Source organism: Primulina tabacum, chromosome 7, assembly GCF_025594145.1.
Source record: "Primulina tabacum isolate GXHZ01 chromosome 7, ASM2559414v2, whole genome shotgun sequence".
In the NCBI taxonomy this organism is placed as follows: domain Eukaryota; kingdom Viridiplantae; phylum Streptophyta; class Magnoliopsida; order Lamiales; family Gesneriaceae; genus Primulina; species Primulina tabacum.
The window spans coordinates 40,231,500-40,250,112 of record NC_134556.1 but is presented as its reverse complement, the minus strand read 5'-3'; the positions used below and the strand labels follow the sequence as shown (position 1 = coordinate 40,250,112).

Genomic DNA, 18,613 nt, shown 5'->3' with positions numbered 1-18,613 from the left:
CATGATGAAAATGTCAATTTAATTATTTTAAATAGAAATTTTTTTCTAAAAATGATCGATAAATATAATTCATGCCACGATGTGGGCGTCTTCAATTTCTATTATGACAAGGTTTTTTCAACAAACAAGATTAATTTCGGGAAAATATTTATAAACATCATATGAGAACTACTAATATAAAATATAGTAATTCATTTAAACAATTTAGATTGGTTATTTTTAATATATTAATATTATTTTAAAATGATTGAAATAAAAAATCATGTGCGAACACAATTGAAGCACGGTTACAATGTGTGCATTAATTGGAGTTAGAGAAAGCCTTGGACAAGTCAATATTGACAGCTCGAGGAACATAAAATAATCAACAAGAGAACCATCAAATAAATAATTTTCTTGTCAAATTAATACAAAAAAGGATATTTGCTAATTAATTAATACTATATTTAATTTTTAAACATTGAAATTGCAAAAGTGAAGATGAAAAAACATACAGAGGTCTGTTTATGCTGATCTGAAGCCTCCACAAAATTCTCAAAAGGAAAAAAACATGGAAAAATGGGTTCGATCCGTGCATATGACTATTTCCATATAACATCGATCAGCTCTGGTTGATTTATTGAGCATCTATATATACAGGATTCGAGTGTAACGAAAAGCTCTATATATATATTACTGTGATATATAATCTAACTCATGGCTCAATATGCTTGTTTTTTCTTGTGACTTTTTGTTGTCGGTGATGATGGGATTGGCTTCACAATCTTGCCGTTGGTCATGGCTATGGAATTAGGCTGCTTCGACCCTTCGGACAAGTCGATATCTCGTGTTGATCTGACCGGCGAAACAGCGTGGGACGAGCCGTCTCCTCCGCCAGTGGCCGCCGCCGCCTGACTGTTGGAGAGGGAAGAAGAAGTCCGTTGGAAAGAATTTGTATTGCATCCCTGCCATTGAAACTTTGGAAAGATACTTTGGTGTGACATAAGTGCACTAGCTCTTCATATTTATAGAGGAAATAATAGGTTTTAATTTGGTGAGGTTTGGTCAAATTTAATTTTCCTTTCGCCTTTTATTTTCTTTTGTTTTTTTCTAGCTTTGTGGTTTGCTATTTTTTGTGCAAGGGAATATTCTATTTTTTGGCCCGAGATATGCAATGTAGGTAACCAGAAGGCGGCGATATATTTAATATATATACAGTTAGTCTTATTGAATTTCTGCGCGTGTGAATCTTTTTCATGGCTCATTTAACACATTTTCTATTCTAGAATCCAGAGTAGGTCTCACAAGATTAGGTCTTAGGTCTTCTGTGAGACGATCTCACCAATCTTTATATGTGATATGGGTCAACCATACCGATATTCACAATAAAAAATAATACTCTTAGCATAAAAAGTAATATTTTTTCATGAATGATCCAAATAAGAGATCTGTCTCACAAAATACGATCCGTGAGACAGTCTCACACAAGTTTTTACCCCAGAATCAATGTATATATTTGAATTAAGGTTTTGAGATAATACTGTTAATTCATGATTATTGTCGTTAAATTAACTAGCTACTTTCAACAAATGTTTTATATCATTATTATTTATCGAAACGCTCACAAGACATTTGTTTATATAATTTGTTTTCCAACGAATTTCTTAACTCAAGTGGTAAAAGAAACAACTCTACATAATTGAGAAATTCGTTCATATTAGATTTTTATTATTTTCAGATCCTTCGGTTCCTGAAACTAAATTGCTCCGAATTAGTCCAGAATCGAGTCGGGTTTGACCCATTATGGGAGAAAATTAGATCTCTCAAATATTGATTATCAACGTGACCTTTAATTTGACCTTGATTCAGCAAACATTTGAGATTCAAAGGTAAAAAAAATTTGTGATTTACCCGAATATTTTTCAAGAAAATTACATTAATTAAGAGATGATATATCTTCATGTACAAAATCTAGATATCAAACTATACATCGAAATTTGGATTTAAATGGTTTAGAACTTGTATTATATTTATATTATTTTATGTTATATATCATTCTCATTTTAATAAAATAAAAATTAGAGGTGCTGGTGGTTAAATTATCTAAATAGAAATTATCTAAATAAATTTTTTTTCTATTGAACATCAATGGACAGGGGAGATCCTAGCGTGAAAATTAAGTTAACCAAGTAAATCGCACTAGGTAAAATTTGTACAATAGACTCGTAAGAGATTGTATAGGTAGGGAAATGAAATAAATAAGATTTTTTTTTATGTGTATAACCCAAAAACTGAACTTATAAAAAAAACATAAAAATAATAGAAAATGAACTTAAAAAGGAAAGAAAATATTTTTTAATCAACACTAGTTCATCATTAGATTAGGTTATAAAATAAAGGTATGTAAATAAATAAATGTGTTATCAAGAAGAAGTGTTCTCTTGTGAGATGGTATCACGAATCTTTAACTGTAAGATCGGTCAACCCTACCGATATTCACAATAAAAAGCAATGCTCTTAGCATAAAAAAGTAATATTATTTCATGGATGACCCAAATAAGAAATCTGTATCACAAAATACGACCCGTGAGACCGTCTCACACAAGTTTTTGCCATCGCGAAGAGTTCACAAGGTAAGTCTAATTGTTTTTTTCAAACAGGAACCAATTTGAAGGAATTTCTGAGTACTCTGTTGATTAACAATGAGTAAGAACACAGAAGTCAACATAAAATAATATGGATATATACTTGTTACAATTACATCAAACATCTAAGATACATTCAAATACCAGATTTTATGATATATTTAACATATTTTATACATATACAAATATGTTGATTGCATAGAGATTCAAAATCCTCCTTCAGTAAGAACTTCACAAAACATGCACTCCATATATACCAGAAAGATTCAAACAAACACTCATCCTTCGAAAATGATTTGCAATTATTTATCTGGGATTGTAAAATCATAGCTTAAATTTCTTTCCAAATGTAAGCAAGTCTCAAATGAGTAACTGCTTAATCAGATCACAAGAACTTTACGTTGATGAACACAATCTAATGATTTTGACGGACTTGTGTAACTTTGGACGGACCTTCATAGTATTCAGATTTCTGGAAATGGAACCACTGCTTCGAAGGCTTCGACTAGCATGTACACCCTTCTTTTCCGAGCTGGATTGAGTTTCGTGACAATGTGTTGAACAGCATAATCCAGCATCCACTGTTCAGCCTTTTTCTTCTCATCCATTATTTGACGTTTTAAGTCAATTCGCCCTGGTCCTGAATCGGGCTCCTGGGTGAGGAGTTCATGAGCTTGAGTGCGTTTTCTAGCTTTCTCCAATGCCTTGATCGATTTTTTGAGGAGTAATTGCTTTTTCAGCTTCTTCCAGTTTTCAGGTTTTGATTTTTCTTCTTCTCCAGCTTCCCTGATATTTTCCTCAGAGATCTCTTTCTCTGTAGAAACAGATAGAGCATCCGAGGTATTGCCTTGAGTATCAGGAAGAAGAATCTCATCGACCGCCTCTTTTACAAGTTTGAGAGCATCTGATTTAGTGAACCCACTTCCGGGATTGTTGGATACACGATTTTCTTTACTTGTGCCCGGTGATTTATCACCTCCATCGTCTGAACCATCAAGAAGTTGGCTTCCCATTTTTTCGGCAATAACACACAGCACATGCTGATATATCATATGCCACATGTTTATATGATCTTTCCTGTTTACTTGGTCATCTACATCCCCATTTGTATCTTTGTGTTCAGATGTGTTCTCTTCTCGAGGAATTTTGACATCTGGCTCAGCCAGTATCACTTTCTCGGTTACTATTGATTTCCCCATATCGTCGATGATCAGGCTTTTAGTAGCAACAGATGGATCACTATCACCACACTCTGATTTGCTGACATTCTGATTAGAAGTTAAAAGATTACTATACTTCTCGATCAGTGTAGCGCTTCTTTCTTGTCTTGCAGTAACTAGGCCTGAAACTTTATCATTGCCAAGTAGCGTTCCTTTTCCTTCAACGGGTGCTACATTTTTGTCTCTTCGGCGCAGAGATTGATTATCTTCCGGGGGTGGAACAACAGTTTCAAATGCTTTTACAAGCAATGCGACTTTTCTTTTTTGAGTTGGGGCTAGTTCATTCACTGCCTGACGAAGTGCATAATCGAGCATCCATCCTTCTCCTCTTTTCTTCTCATCTAATGCTAGAGGTCTCAGATTGACCTTTTCTGCCTCTAGATCAGGACTTAACGGCAGCTGCCGAGGCTTCCTGGGGTTAAATTTTCTCACTTTCTCCAATTCTCTGATGAATCTTTGAAGTAGAATCCACTTCTTGAGATTACTCCAGTGCTTAGGTGCTTTCTTATCAGATTTTCTTATAGCCGATTCTCCGGCTTTCACCACCTTCATACTAAAAGAATCTTCAGCGATGGGGCCCATCTCTTCGGGGGTCGAGGGCACGCAGCCTTTGCCCTTGTCAGCACACGGATCTCCACAACTTTCTTCAGTGCAATCTGTAGAAAATAAGATGACTCGTATAAAAATAAAATATACATATAATGATATAAATACACACAAACACACACACGCACCCCCACACACATACTCTACCTTCATTTTGCTTCTTTTCAGCGTCTTCTTTTGGAGAGATGTTTTCACTTGTAACAGACAGGTCATCTTGAACCTCTGGAAGAAGAATCTTCTCAATTGCTTCTCGAACTAGCTTGATAGCAAAAAGTTTTCGGATTTCAATCTCCTGAGTTTCTGAGCCATTTTCCGCACCTATATTGGAATCAGAAAAATCCGGGCTTGCAACCAAACTTTCCTTCAGAAGAAATGAAGTTTTATCATCAACAAAATCTTGATCTTCAGCAGATGGAAATGGCTTGTTTACAGCTTCTGTAGCCAACTCTGAGGCCATATGCTGATGTATCAAGTGCCACATGCTCATGTGCCTCGGCTTGCTGAATTGAAGTTTGTTGCCTTCACTTGCAGATGCGTCATTCTCAGAGACTGGAATTTGCACTACTTCACTGGTAATAAAATTTTCGGTGATAGAAGATACAGTTGTAAGCTCTCCTTCAACCTCAGAATTGTTATCACTTAAAGTTGGGCTATCTGAAAGTGATGAGGACACACTTCTGTCTTTGATTCCTTCATCAAAGACAACTGGAGTTTCTGGGAAATCATTGCTGGATGTTCCATTTTCACATTCGCCTGTAATGAAACTTGCATGATCCTCAACGTGAATTTTTAGTTCTCTGGAATTCTCGAAGTGGGCTAATGGGTGTGTATCCAAAACATCAGCATCCCTGTTCGGAAGGATCACATAATTATTGTCCTTGTCAAGATTTGAATTGGTAGCATGATCAGAACCCCTGGGAGTTGACAAACTTTGTTCTGTAATGTTGCCAGAGCACTTCAAACAATACCCGATTTGTTGGTCCTGAGGAGAATACTTCCTCATTATGATCAGATTCTCCTCATAACTTCGCTCGGGAAATGAGGTTTCGCCAAAAGCAATTTCAAGAAAATCAAACTCTTGAATGCCACCATATCCCTCTACATGTGCCTCAGAATTCTGTTCATCATTGAATGGTAGGTAAAGATCCATCCCCTTAACCATTTCCCCCTCTTGAACTGATGATTTTGTAATAGAAACCATTTGGGATTTCTCGTGATTCTTCATTTTCCCATGATGATCTTTCGTTTCACAGCTACATTGACCAGATTTCACTACCTCGTTCTTCGGCTTTATAGAAGGCTGCCTCTTTTTGTGTAGGAATCGTTTAGGAGGTGAAACAGAGTCGTGATCCTCCCGACAATGGCCATGGAGAGAACAACGATGATACCGGCAAACTTTCATCCCCGAGTTCTTTCCGGATTGTGTTTCTCCGAAAGAAATCTCAACTGGCTGGGGAAACTTCGAGTCCTTTACAGTTGAAGAATATGTCGCTCTATCAACAGCAAGATCCTCAGAAACAGTGTCATCGAACAAAGGCCTCCTCGGTTTAAAGCAAGTTTTCTTTATCAAAATCCCCACATTTTTAATGCTTGATGTTCTTGACATAGTTTTAAATGCTCTACGACGAGAAGAAGGCAACTTTGATCCCAAAAAAGTCGAACAGCTTCCATCAGTACTTGATCGAGAATTCATTTTCATGCCTTGGGAACAGCTTGTTGACTTCAAATAATGAGTTGACGCTTCAGATGCATCAACTAAAGATTCGCGGCAAGAGGCTGAAGTATTATCAGGCATTTCAATAGGCTGAAGAATTCTTGATTTCGCCCTTCTCCGGAGTGACTTCGCATTGCCTAAACTTTTCGGCGTCTTCTTATTGTTAGTTCTGTAGTGGATTCCATATTTAACCCGTGGAGCATATTGTCCATTAATTGGTGATCCAACAGTTGAAGAACTGACTGAAAAGGTGTCCTCGAGTTCAGTTTCTCCCTGTAATAAATAGAATAGAAAATTCCAAACCTTTGAGCTTCTCCTTAAACTACGCATAATTTCTCAAGATTTGCAATTCACTGAAGAAATATCAAAACAGAAAAACAAACAAAACTGACAAGTTTTTTTATTTAATTACAACTTTAGCTTCCCTATACATGAAACTTAGTTATTTCGAGTCGGTCCATACCAGTCGGTAAATCTATAAAAAAATATATGGGGAAAATATAGTAATAAATATATTATTATGTAAGAAAATGAAATTCATACTGAATAGTCGGAAACTCACCGGAGAGTTTTCTTTCTTCGTATGAGAACTGCTTGTAGCCTTCATATAATTCAGCGATGAATCAGAAAACTCCATTGAATCTACCTTCCGCTACTTCTGAATAATATCACTGAAATGGACAGAACAACCCAAAAAAATCAAACTGGGATTTCAAAATTAAGTTTGATCGACCACTGATTTCAGAATTCTCTGCTTCTCATTCAAGTCCAACTCCTCTGTTTTCTGCCAAAATCTTTTAAAAAAAAAAAAAAACAAAAGAATCCGAGGAGTCAACTGCACTCAAAGCCTCCCCAGATTACATACATTTCAACAGATCACAATAGCCAACTCAGTAGATATTTTCCAAAGCAAACTACTGGACAATTTTTTTAACAGATTCAAGAAACAGGGGATTTGCTGAATCTGGTGGGATTTGCTAAGTCTGAAGTGGCAAAAGATTTGTTAGTATTTGGAGTAAAAATTTTGAGTTGTCCTTGTTTGACAAAGCTATAGGAATTTAACAAAAGAAATGGCAATAATTACTGCGAAATTACAGATAGATTCCAAAACTTTGGTCTCGTGTTTACGAAGACCAGCCAGCAGCTTACTTTCTAGATTAATATGAAGGTGGGCAAAACCGGTGCCTTGACTTGGCCTTGTTTTCTTCCCTTGACTTTGTCTTAACAAATACTACCATAAATAATATTTATGATCATTTTGATTTTGTAAATACTAAATATGCCGACAAATGAATTGTACGTAGCCATTTTCGAAGGAAAAAAATAAAAGATTGAAAGTAATTATTATGGAATGAATAATAAGTACGTCCCCACGAGTAAGTCTTTTGTGAGACGGTCACACGAATCTTTATCTGTGAGACGGGTCAACTCTACCGATATTCACAATAAAAAGTAATACTCTTAGCATAAAAGGTTAAACTTTTTTTATGGATGACTTAAATAAGAGATCTGTCTCACGAAATACGACCTGTGAGATCGTCTCACACAAATTTTTATCACGTCCCACCTGGATATGCATTTCGTGTAACATGAAGTAGCTCAGAAAAACGTGTGGACCAACAGTTCGCTCTTTACAGTAAGATCGGTGTTGCTATTTTCTTCGATAGACGAGCTTGAATTTGAGCTCGAGTTTGCAAGGAAGTGTTGTATTTTTTAGAAGGAAAAACCGAATATTGATATAATATTTAGGAAGACCCACATCTATGTAATTGTAAATTCGAACTATTTTACTAATATTTATTTATTTATAGAAAAAAAATATTATAGTTGTTGAACTGAGTCTGAGCCGAGTTTGGATAGAAACTTGTTTCTATATATGAAAGTTTATTTGCACGAACCTGACTTTCTTGCATTTCAGTCCTAATTAATTTGACTTTCATGAAATTTCATAAATTTGATTTGATTTGATTTTTAAAACTTTAAGTTTGACAGGTAACTCCATATGGTTGTGTGTTAATGAACCTGCATATAAAAAATAAAAACATTTTATCTGTAATATATTGAACGAGAGAGGAAATCATATTTAAAACTCGAACTTAGATTTAGTTCAAGGTAACCGGAAGAAGAAAAAAAAATCTCCATGATCTTTCTTCTCTAAAAAAACTGAGTTTTATTAAAATATATAATATTTAGGAGATAATTTTAATTTTATTTATTTTAGTTCAATTTTATATCATATGCTAAATAATAATAATAAAACGAGTTTTCTCCAAAAAGAATTATGATTAAAATTATAGGGCTAAAAAACCATAAATTTTGACTAATTTCGAGAGTGAACAGAAAGCCTTATACCGTTATTTGAAAGTTATTGGGCTCTCTCTAAAAAAGGTCATTGGGCATATCCAATAGCCTAAAGTCCAAGAGCCATTTCCTTTTCTTTTCTTTTCAAAAAGGTAAAAAGTCACCGTAAAAAATACAAACAAAAAAAAATTTGCGTAAGACGATTTCACATGTCGTATTTTGTGAGATTGATATCTTATTTGGGTCATCTATGAAAAAATATTATTTTTTATGTTAAAAATATTATTTATTGTCAATATCGATAGGATTGACCGTCTCACAAATAAAAATTAGTGCGACCATCTTACCATAGACTTACTCATAAATTTATACATTGCTTTGGAAAAGTTGACTTGTACAAACCCCACGTTTTTAATGCCAACGATTGCAACTTAAGATAACAAATCCACGCGCTATAAATTTATTTTTTCGCGTGCTCATGCGTTTTGGAACACACGATTTTATATATTTGTCAAATCTATTAATGGAGCTTTTAAAAGTGATTTATTCGATAAATTGTTAGAATCAATTGTTTTTTTGTGCTCTATTAGTTTATTACCGGATGCTTAATTTTATTTCCGTATGGTCCGGACAATACAAAACCTCATGCTAAACAATAAACATACATGTTATTTGTGTTAAGATTGGAACTTATACCTAACTCAAGTCCATATATACAACTCCAAGGTTATTTATTCAACCGACGTGGGACAATTAACACACCCTTCTCACGCCCAGGAATGAACATATGGAGCGTGCAGTTTACAAATGACCCAATTATGGGCAGAACGGGTGGCCTAATTATATATAGGCAATCCAACGCATAACGGTGGAATCCGGACTCTGAAATAATGTTAAGATTGGAATTTGAACATAACTCAACCCCAAAAGCTAGCTCAAGGAAGGAGGATTGTCCAAGCCCATATATACAACTCCAAGGTTATCTATCCAACCGATATGAGACAATTAACAGTTGTATATACTTGGGCATCAATTGGTTGGATTATTTGAGACGCACGAGTCCGGAGAAAAGTGTGTTTTATTTGTCTTGTAATACTTAAATATCAGTCTTATTATTTCTTATTGTTGACGTCATATTCTTCATATATTGATTTTACTCTGATGTATTTTTGTTTATCGTTCATACAACCAATCAAATCATACAACAATATCATTAACTAAAAAACAGCTTATTATATGGATTTTCTCAAAGATCACTCGTCTCAAAACTTCATGTTTAACCCAACCGAAATTAATTTTATAATAAGTCCAAGATTGGTCTTTGAATTAATATTAAATGGGAAATAGAAACCAAAATAATTACGTGTCTAACAAAATAAAATAAAATAAAAAATTTAAGACGAAGACATAAATCACAAGAAAAAGAATGGTAATGCTGGAGGTAAACATCAAACCAAGAACGAAGGTCGTGATGGTATATGTTTAATCTCGATTCCGCAATTATCAATCGCCAGACGTCACCTTGTAACCGCAAAACGGTGTCGTGATCGGATCTTATCCAGACTCAGATTTTGCAAATCCCTATGCTTTGGTTGGATTATCATTTATTGTTCCATCTTCCGCGTTGGCTTTGACCGTACGCATTTAATTCGTTGTTGATTCTTCGGGTTGCTGCTTCATAATTCACCTTTCTCGGGAACAAAGGATAATCGTGTTCCGGGAAATTTGTTTTCATTGGGGTTGAAGTTTTTGTAGCTTATTAATTTGACTCGTGGGTTTTCCGCGGAATGGTTGTGGAAAGTCGTTTGACAATTAATTAGTTTAGAAGAATTCAAAATCGGATTGAGACGTCTTTTCATTTATATTTTTGATGATTCTGTGTATAGAGCTGGATTTTCCCCCCTAAATTTGTTATCCAAGATTTGAAATTTGGAGGTTCTGATATTGCTTTCTTCAGCTTGTTTTTCGTTTCTTAAGCTGTTGATTATTTTTATTTCTCGTTTTTTTGTTGCACATCGAGATTTCTCTGTATGGGATTGTTTATGAGTTGTAGTTATCTTGATCACTTTTTCCGAGAGAAGAGCAAGTGGCTTCTTGCATAATACTGATATTAGCTAGGAAATTGTCAATCCAATCTTGAGGTTCCCAAAATATAGTTTACACTAAAATTTGACACTGCACGACATGGATATAAGTAATGATGCAAGTGTTGATCCATTCTCGATCGGACCTTCGACTCTGTTTGGTCGAATGATTGCTTTCAGAATTCTCTTTTGCAAGTCTCTATCACATTTTAGGCACCAAATCTTTCAAACGCTGTTAATATGCTTTTACAAATCGAGGAACATTTTGAGGGAGTTTCTAGCACCGGTAGTCTCATGGTTTCATCCTCGAAATCCACAAGGGATTTTAGTTATGGTGACGGTGATTGCTTTTTCGTTGAAGCGATACACTAATCTGAAAATGAGGGCGGAAATGGCCTATAAGAGGAAGTTTTGGAGGAATATGATGAGATCTGCTTTGACCTATGACGAGTGGGCGCATGCTGCTAAGATGCTTGATAAGGAGACGTTTAGAATGAACGAATCGGATCTCTATGATGAGGAGCTTGTAAGAAATAAACTTCAAGAGCTCCGCCACCGTCGTCAAGATGGTTCCCTTCGAGATATTATGTTTTGTATGAGGGCTGACCTCGTGCGAAATCTTGGTAATATGTGCAACCCCGAGCTTCACAAGGAGAGGCTACAGGTACCGAGACTCATAAAGGAGTATATAGATGAGGTCACAACCCAATTAAGAATGGTCTGTGACTTTGATTCAGAAGAGCTTCTATTGGAGGAGAAGCTTGCTTTTATGCATGAGACTAGACATGCCTTTGGTAGAACCGCTTTGCTATTAAGTGGTGGGGCTTCTTTGGGAGCTTTTCATGTGGGGGTTGTCAAAACTTTGGTAGAGCACAAACTTTTGCCTCGGATAATTGCCGGCTCTAGTGTGGGATCGGTGATGTGTTCTGTTGTTGCCACTAGATCTTGGCCAGAGCTTCAAAGTTTCTTTGAGGATTCTTGGCATTCTATTCAATTTTTTGACCAGTTGGGTGGGATTTTTACGGTTTCCAAAAGGATTGTGACGCAAGGTGCTGTTCATGAGATTAGGCAATTGCAGATGATGCTGAGGCATCTTACAAACAATCTAACTTTTCAAGAAGCTTATGACCTGACAGGGAGGATCTTGGGCATTACAGTTTGCTCCCCCAGAAAGCATGAACCACCGAGATGCCTCAATTACTTGACTTCACCTCATGTCGTTATATGGAGTGCAGTGACAGCTTCTTGTGCTTTTCCTGGTCTATTTGAAGCTCAAGAACTAATGGCCAAGGATAGGTCTGGTGAAATTGTGCCTTACCATCCACCCTTTCATTTGGAACCTGATGTGGCTTCTGGTGCAGCATCGCGTCGCTGGCGGGATGGTAGCTTGGAGATTGATTTGCCGATGATGCAGTTGAAAGAACTCTTCAATGTCAATCATTTTATTGTGAGTCAGGCAAATCCTCATATCGCACCTTTACTGAGGGTGAAAGAGATTGTTAGAGCTTATGGAGGCAACTTTGCTGCAAAGGTATATTTGATTGGTTTCCGATGTGCATATCTAATCAATTAAATGATTTAACCTGCATACATGGAAGCTATTGTAATATGCTTGATTTGTTTTTGTTTATGATGTTGTTTAAAGGAACAATGAGCTCGGTTGTATTAGTATAATCTGTATGCCACTATTGGATAACTTGTCGCTAGTTTGGGTCAGATTCTTGATGTTACTTGAATACTGTTGCCGCTTACATTTTTGAAATAAACAAAGATGGAAGCTAGGCAGATGGTTGTTTGATGCTCAGGTTGATTAATGATTATAGGGGATGTCAATCCTTCTATTCACCTAGAATTTCCTTCATGTTTGCATTATCTTTTATGTGAATGAGTAACTGACAGATGGAGTTATTTTACCCTCGCAGTTTGCCCAACTAGTTGAGATGGAGGTGAAACACAGATGCAATCAAATATTGGAGCTTGGTTTTCCATTGGGGGGAATTGCCAAGCTTTTTGCTCAGGACTGGGAGGGTGATGTAACTGTTGTAATGCCTGTAACTCTTGCTCAGGTATATGCTGGATTAAACTCTTATCATCTCATTTAGTCAAATTAAATCTCATAGTTCAGGATAATAGCTCGATATTATTTCTTCACTTTTTTTCTGCTAATAAAGATATAGTCTTGAATCACATATAGTAGAGGAAGCTCCTTTTACGTGAATTTGTAGTTTGTTTAGTTGTCCGGCTTCTCAAATTCTTTGCATTGTGATTGCAGTTAGCAAAAATTATACAGAACCCATCGTACGTTGAACTTCAAAAGGCAGCAAACCAAGGCAGAAGATGCGTCTGGGAGAAGCTGTCAGCGATAAAAGCCAACTGTGCAATCGAGCTTGCTCTTGACGAGTGTGTTGCCATACTTAACCATATGCGAAGGTTGAAGAGAAGTGCTGAAAGAGCAGCTGCCGCTTCTCATGGTCTAGCCAGCACAGTCCGATTCAATGCATCCAAAAGAATCCCTTCTTGGAACGTCATTGCTCGAGAAAATTCAACGGGCTCCCTGGAAGATGACCTTCTGGCAGATGTCGAGTCATCTTTTCACCAAGTAGTTGGCACAAGCAGAAACGTGGCTGCACACCATAGCACCCATGACGGAAGTGACAGTGAATCTGAAAGCATTGATCTCAACACTTGGACACGATCTGGCGGTCCCTTGATGAGAACAACTTCGGCAGACAAGTTTGTCGACTTTGTACAGAATCTTGAGACTGATTCAAGGATGAACAGAAACTACCTTCGAGTCCAGATTTCGGGAAGAGATCAAATTCCATCTATGCTCGAGTGTTACAACACCGGATAGAACATCTGATACGGAATTTGATCAAATAGATTTGAATAACCGAGCTCTTCCTGGCACCGGTACTTCAAGCATTATGGTGGCCGAAGGAGATTTTTTGCAGCCTGAAAGAATTCACAACGGTATAGTGTTCAATGTCGTGAGAAAGGAATCCTTGACACCATCAAATAAGAGTAGTCATGATTCAGACCATAATAGCTCGCCACACGATTCAGTTGCAGAGTGTGTGCAACTCGACTCTCCGGAAAAGGAGATGGATATTAGCTCGGTTTCTGAAAATGAGGACGATGTAAGAGAAGGCCACCTTTATGTAGATGATGTTGATTCGAGCGGTATCCCAAATGATCATAATTCCAGTGGCAGTATCTGTGATAAGCATGCTATGGATGGTTGAGGTTGTATAACACCCCCTCCCCCCCTGTTCTTGTTGTTTACTATGTAAAAATCACAATTTGGTCCATACGGTTACGACTCCCTGATTAGAAAGGAGTTGTCTATCGCGAAAAAATAGAATAATAGACACAAACAAGCACTGATACATTTTCTTCTATGAATCTGTTGTAGTAAGCATATTTGGATGAAGGGCAACCATTTTTCTTTTTTAAGTCATCTCAAGGGAATATCTTGTGGCAACTTTTGGATCATATTTGAAGATTTTTATTTATGTATCTAACAATTTTCAGAAAACGACAAACTAAAATAACCAAGTTTTATGTTTGGATGGAATGATTGGGATTTGAGAAAAAAATTGATCGAATTATTTAAAATAATTTTATGTCGTGATACATTTAAAATTCATCGTAATTACATGAAAAATAGTTGCTTGTTATTTTAAATTCATTGTAAAATTGATTGGCAAAAATTTGTGTGAGACTATCTCACGTACTTTGTGATACAGATATCTTATTTGTGTCATCTATGAAAAATTATTATTTTTTATGCCAAGAGTATTACTTTTTATTGTGAATATCGATAGGTTTGAACTGTCTAATAGATAAAGATTTGTGAGACAATCTCACAATAGACTTATTCAAATTGAATTTATCAAACAAACCAAATATGAAATTTCTAGATTCAGTCATGAATCCAAATTTAAAAGAATTACGTGGATTTTGTTGAGAAATTTCTTTATTATAAATAAGCAACGACACAGGCCTCGACGATGACGTGTCCATGATGAAAAGCCAAGGAAATTTCGAAGAAAAGTAGTAGTTGATACTGAAACATTAATAATGGAGGCAACCACAATTGAATTTGCAAATTTTTTTTTTTTTACAAAAAAAAAACCCAAAAGGGAAAATGACAATGGAAGTCGGTATTTCTCAAGTGGTATATTGGATGGGCGGCCGGGCACGGATCTAGTCGAGTCGAGTCGAGTCGAGCCGAGCCGAACTCTTGAATGTTTGAGCTTGGTTCGTTTATAATCGAGCCGAGCTCCAGCTTTATTTAACGAATATATGCATGGCTCACGAGCTTATTCAAGCCTTTATCGAGCCTAAACAAGCTTAATAAATATGAATTATACATTTAAATTTTCATTAAATTAATTAAAAAGTAAATTATATATTTAAAGAAAAATATATTATTCTTATTAAAATTTGTAAATTTATTATAATAAATAAATTTAATAGATTTTTCTATATATTTCATAAATAATATGCAAAATCAATAAATCAAATATCAAAACTATTATTTTTTCGTCTAAAAGATTACTCATGAACTTACCAACGAACATGTTCACGAGCTAACGAGCCGAATACTGTAAAGTTTGAGTTTGATTTGTTTATCTTAACGAGCCTCATTAAACGAGCTCAAACGAGCTTTTATCGAATCGAGCTTCGAATAGCTCACGAACAGTTTGGTTCGTTTACATCCCTATGGATGGCCCTATATGAGCCAACTTGAGCTACACCACACATATAAATTATATAAGGCAAAAACTTGTGTAAGACGATCTCACAGGTCGTATTTTGTGAGACGAATATCTTATTTGGGTCATCCATGAAAAATATTACTTTTTATGCTAAGGGTATTACTTTTTATTGTGACTATCGATAGGGTTGACCCGTCTCACAGATAAAAATTCGTGAGATCGTCTCACAAGAGACCTACTCATTATAATATTTTTAAATATTACACATTAAAAAATTGTATTTTCTCTGTATAGACTGTAGTTAATAAATTGAATGTTTTTTCAAATATTTTATTTCTTATATAATTGTGTTTTGGATATTTCAGATCAAGTATTCGTTGACATATACCATTTTGATGATTAAATAAATACATTGTTAATAATTTTTATAAATTTAAAGTATGAGGCATAAACTTTTATATGTTATTTTCACTAATTTCAACACTAACAAATTAATTTGGCTGTTTACCATAATTATCGTAATATTTGATTGATTGGCCGATATGATATTTATACCTATTTATTATTTATAAATAATGAGAAACAAAAAACACCGATATTTTTTCAACCAATCAAAACATGAGAAAAATGGGGTCTCATATACCTTTCGAATATACATGAGCTCAAGTCATTTGTCAAATATACCGTGGAAATAATTTAATTAGTATACGATATTGGATATTAATTTCTCTCAAATAAAATAAAAAAATATTTTTGATATAAAAAATAATATTTTAAAATTTGATTTATATTTAAAATAAAAATATTTTTGATATAAAAAATAATATTTTAAATAAAACGGATAAGATAATAGATATATCTTATAAAATTAATATATTTATAGTATCTATATTTTTTTATTAAATTTGAGTCCATTAGAGTAACTATGGTAGATGACATCGAAATATTTAATTCTATAATTATCTTTTTGGCAAAAATTTGTGTGAGACGGTCTCATGGGTCGTATTTTGTGAGACGGATATCTTATTTGGGTCATCCAAGAAAAAATATCACTTTTTATTGTGAATATCGGTAGAGTTGACACGTCTCACATATAAAGATTCGTGAGACCGTCTCACAAAAGACTTACTCTTTTTGTGACAAAAATTTGTATGAGACGGTCTCACGGATCGTATTTTGTGAGACGGATCTCTTATTTGGGTCATCCATGAAAAAATATTATTTTTTATGTTAAGCGTATTACTTTTTATTGTGAGACGGTCTCACGAATCTTTATCCGTGAGACGAGTCAACCCTATCGCTATTCACAATAAAAAGTAATACTCTTAGCATAAAAAATAATATTTTTTCATGGATTACCCAAATAAGAGATCCGTCTCACAAAGTACGACCCGTGAGACCGTCTCACACAAGTTTTTGCTTACTTTTTATTGTGAATATCGGTAGGATTGACCCGTGTCACATACAAAGATTCGTGAGATCCTCTTAAAAAAAACCTAATCATTTTTGTAAGATAACACTGTTTGAATTTCGAAAAAGTACAAATTTAAATGGTATTTTATTGGAATAAACTGTAATTTTACTCTTTGAAACGTAAAGAAGAAACAAAAGAGAAGTAATGAACACTATAAAAGCTGTAACCAACGGGGTTAGGTCCGATGATTGATAACAATTTTGTCAAAAATATTTTAAAAATATGTTTCGACGAATATATATTAATTATGATATAAAATATTAATAATTATATTTTAAAATAATAAATTATGGAATAAAACGGATTCAACCGACTTTAAACTATAACCTATTTCCACGTAAAACCGAACTACCCATTCTCGACTCGCCGCCCTTTCTCTCTCTAGGAAACTTCCTGGAAGCTTACGCATGGATTTGGTTATAAGCCCCGCAAGCTCCCTCTTCCCCTTCAAATCACAAGACCTTTCTCTTCGCAATTCTTGTTATTTCTTGTTCCAGTTTCCATCATGAAACTCACCAAGATCATCCCCACCAAGATTTTCAAGAGACACAAGAAATCTCGCTCCGTTTCCAGATCCGAAACGGACCCGTCATCTTTCGGATCCTCTTCATCCGACGACGACGGATCATTCAAGAAGCCCCGCGGATTATCCACATCCACGAGCGTTATCCCATTATCGTCACCGGAGATCCAATCCAGCGAGTGGTTTGAGGGCTCACCTGATGTTTACCTCGAACTCAAACAAGCGTTCGAGATGATCGACAGAGGCCGGGAAGGGAAGGTGAAGAAGGAGCAGCTGGTGGCCTTGCTCAGCCGTCTGGGAGCCGAGCCGCCGAGCGACGAGGAGCTGGACATGATGTTGAGTGAGGTGGATAGAGATGGGGATGGGTGCATCTCTTTGGAGGAGTTCTACGCGATCGGCTCGGCTTTTGCGAAGCCGGCTTGCGACTTGGAGCTGAGGGAGGTATTCGCTTTTTTCGACTCCGATGGAGATGGGCAGATATCTGCAGAGGAGCTTTACAAAGTCTTCGAAATAATCGGCGACGCGCGGTGCACTGTGGAAGACTGCCGACGGATGATCGGAGATGTGGACCGGAACAGGGACGGATTTGTGTGCTTCGAGGATTTCAGCCGTATGATGGAGCAGCAAAGATGAATCTCAATTTTCTTTGTTTTATCAAAAAATTTAGCAAAATTACAAGAAGTATTCTATCATTGGCTTGTTTCGATGCTCAAGAAATGAAAGCATTTATATTTTTATTTGAAATATTTGGTTTCTTGATTTTTGGATTCGATGTCATTCTCTTGAAGTTTAGATTGGAAATAAAGATTGAATTTTTAATTTAGAATTTAAAGATCAAATTTTTTAACAAAAACAAAAATAAAAAGCCTAACTACTTCTAAGTAACATTGTCGCTTAAGCTGGCTGACTCGAAAACAATTGATGATCGATAACTGCAATGTCGTCATTAATTAGATTAATTTTGTCATTAAGCAGATTAAATATGAAGCGCGAAGAAATCACAACTTAATAACTGAAAGAGAAAACCGCATATATATATTTAGTTTTAATACTATATTAAATATTATTTAATAAAATAAGATATTTTATTCCTGTCGATTTCCAGTTGGGTTTCGAACTCGAGCATGTATTTTCGTTGGGCTGCCCAACTGGAGCTCCAAGGGTCTCGGTCTTCGCGTGGGTGGTGGCATGGCATTACTTTTTACAGTAATTCATTAATGGTTCACGTTTTCTTTTTTAATTATTCTGACTTGTGCCAAAGTTATGCGACGGCCGTGTGCGTTTTGGACTTGCGACGATATTATAATCAAATAGTGTAATTTCGTCGAAGTTTCAGAGGATTT

The 18,613-nt window shown here is 35.6% G+C and overlaps 3 protein-coding genes across 4 annotated transcripts; 2 read left to right on the top strand and 1 right to left on the bottom strand.

The window, feature by feature from the left end:
• Positions 1-2,908: 2,908 nt before the first annotated feature.
• On the bottom strand, positions 2,909-7,354 carry LOC142552067 (uncharacterized). 2 transcript variants are annotated; one of them, XR_012821681.1, is made up of 4 exons: positions 6,727-7,354; positions 4,598-6,437; positions 3,025-4,500; positions 2,909-2,934 (listed from the first exon to the last, which is right to left on the bottom strand). XR_012821681.1 is itself a non-coding variant. In XM_075661668.1 (3 exons), exons 1-3 carry the CDS (start codon positions 6,799-6,801, stop codon positions 3,089-3,091), a joined length of 3,327 nt encoding a protein of 1,108 aa, XP_075517783.1. In that variant the 5' UTR covers positions 6,802-7,353; the 3' UTR covers positions 2,909-3,088. The 2 variants fall into 2 exon arrangements, 1 of the variants encoding a protein (XP_075517783.1); XM_075661668.1 differs by having other exon boundaries at positions 2,909-4,500; positions 6,727-7,353.
• Positions 7,355-9,855: 2,501 nt separating this feature from the next.
• Positions 9,856-14,015, top strand: LOC142552066 (triacylglycerol lipase SDP1-like). The gene is given in 4 exon segments (XM_075661667.1): positions 9,856-12,080; positions 12,472-12,615; positions 12,822-13,382; positions 13,384-14,015. Coding segments are annotated over 4 exon segments (2,547 nt in total). The 5' UTR covers positions 9,856-10,649; the 3' UTR covers positions 13,795-14,015.
• A 3,148-nt stretch (positions 14,016-17,163) lies between these two features.
• LOC142552063 (putative calcium-binding protein CML35) lies at positions 17,164-18,029 on the top strand. Its single transcript, XM_075661666.1, has one exon. It carries the CDS (start codon positions 17,253-17,255, stop codon positions 17,901-17,903), a length of 651 nt encoding a protein of 216 aa, XP_075517781.1. The 5' UTR covers positions 17,164-17,252; the 3' UTR covers positions 17,904-18,029.
• The last annotated feature ends 584 nt before the right edge of the window (positions 18,030-18,613 follow it).